The sequence below is a fragment of the Zingiber officinale genome, chromosome 6B (assembly GCF_018446385.1).
Source record: "Zingiber officinale cultivar Zhangliang chromosome 6B, Zo_v1.1, whole genome shotgun sequence".
Lineage (NCBI taxonomy): Eukaryota > Viridiplantae > Streptophyta > Magnoliopsida > Zingiberales > Zingiberaceae > Zingiber > Zingiber officinale.
In genome coordinates, this window is record NC_055996.1 from 70790336 (window position 1) to 70792132 (window position 1797).

Here is a 1797-nt window from a genome sequence, read left to right on the forward strand (position 1 = left end):
TTGCTATTCATAACTACATCGATTCTAAACATAAGACGTTTCTTCCCCTGGGCCTTTCATAAAGTACAAACAATACTATACTTGAAATATAAAATCCTCCAATTTAATTATAGAACAAATCAATCCATGAACATCTCCTTCCCTCCTTAAAATGGAACATAGGGGTAAAACAAATGCACTATTATAGTAATTCTACTGCACTAGCCAACTCAACTTTGCATGGAGACTTCCTTCCCTCCTTAAAATGGAAGACAGGGGAGAAACATAAGCACTATAAATTGACTTTTTATAAATATTTAGTTAGGTTGAATTATATCTTTGAATAAATATCTAATTATTGTTGACTTTGATATTCATAATAATATTGAAATAACAAATAAATATATACTCCATAGCATTAATCTAATTATAGCTGACTCTAGTATTCAATGGCATGAATCATAATAATTTTGACACATTTTGAAAGAGAATATCATTTACCAAACTATTTTGGTAAAATAATTTCCTTTTTGGTTAGACAGAAATAACAAAGTTAAAGTTCCCCAACTGTTGGTTAGTGAAATCTAAACATAATCAGAAACTTTATCCTACAAAGAATGCAATGGCTTGGGAAAACTAACCCTGCGCCCTCTGATTGTTACTTATCTCGTGCACAGCTTGAAAACCCTAATCAAACAAGCTGAAACCAATGTCATCATCAGACTACTCGGCAGGCTCCTCTTTCCTCTCTTCGGCAGGTGCTGCTACTGACTTTTCAGCTCCAGCATCTGCAGCAGCCACTGCAAACTTGCTTGGGTCCTGCACCATTTCAAATGATTTAGCGAACCCTCAATCATCATTCAGCTAGTAGGATTAGTAAGGCAGGTCTCACCTTGAAGTACTCCTTGAGTTTCTCCGCGTGTGGTAAGGTGTAATCTGTTGCAATTGCAACCAAATGCACACTCTTGTACGCATTGATGAACATATGTGGAGTCGTGCCAAATTTCTGTGAGATCTAGAACCTGAGTATTGTAGAAAGGTCCCTTCTCATATATGGAGAGAATAGTAAGGCCGTAAGAAAAAGCTCTTACTCCAAGTTTGGAGAGAAGGGCAGCCTCACAAGAACTCACTTTGTCTCCATTCTTCATCAACTCAACTGGGTGATTATTTTGACACTGCCTTTGTTAATCTTGGTTGGGATGCTGAGCACCTGAAAGAGAGAAAAGGCTTTGATACGGGTGGCAATGGAGGGGCCCAAGAGGAAAGGATTAGAAAAGTCAAGATCATATAGCGGTCAAAAGTCAAGAGGACGTGGGGGTTAATAGTCAGGGTGATTCAGCAGTCAGTGGTCAGGTTGGCTAGGCAGTCAAAGGCAAGCATGTGGGTTAGTCAGAGGCCAGGCGGACTTGTTGATCAAGGAGGCAAAGTAGTCGAAAGACAAGGGGAGACGACAGGCGGAACACCGGGTATAGGTCGGGAGCGGCAGAGCTAGGTAGAGACAGCCCGATCTACGGGCTTACGGTCGAGGGCCAGCAAGTACTCATGGGTCAGGAGCGGCAGAGCTAGGTAGAGACAGCAGTCGAGGGTCAGCAAGTACTCATGGGTCAGGAGCGGCAGAGCTATGTAGAGACAGTCTGATCTACGGGCTTACGGTCGAGGGCCAGCAAGTACTCATGGGTCAGGAGCGGCAGAGCTGGGTAGAGACAGCCCGATTTACAGGTCTGCAATTTGAAGGCCCGGAAGCGCAAGCCACGAATCAAAGGTCGGAAGCGATGGGGCTGGGTACAGACGGCTCGGTCTGCAGGTCTGCGACTCGAA

General features: G+C 43.2%; 1 protein-coding gene across 2 annotated transcripts; it reads right to left on the reverse strand.

The window, feature by feature from the left end:
• Positions 1-518: 518 nt before the first annotated feature.
• Positions 519-1535, reverse strand: LOC121992637 (60S acidic ribosomal protein P0-like). Of its 2 annotated transcripts, none has more exons than XM_042547132.1 (3): positions 1071-1535; positions 872-985; positions 519-798 (listed from the first exon to the last, which is right to left on the reverse strand). In XM_042547132.1, the coding sequence occupies exons 1-3, from the start codon at positions 1125-1127 to the stop codon at positions 703-705; spliced, it is 267 nt and encodes an 88-aa protein (XP_042403066.1). In that variant the 5' UTR covers positions 1128-1535; the 3' UTR covers positions 519-702. The 2 variants fall into 2 exon arrangements, with proteins under 2 accessions (XP_042403066.1, XP_042403065.1); XM_042547131.1 differs by having other exon boundaries at positions 872-994.
• Between the last annotated feature and the right edge of the window lie 262 nt (positions 1536-1797).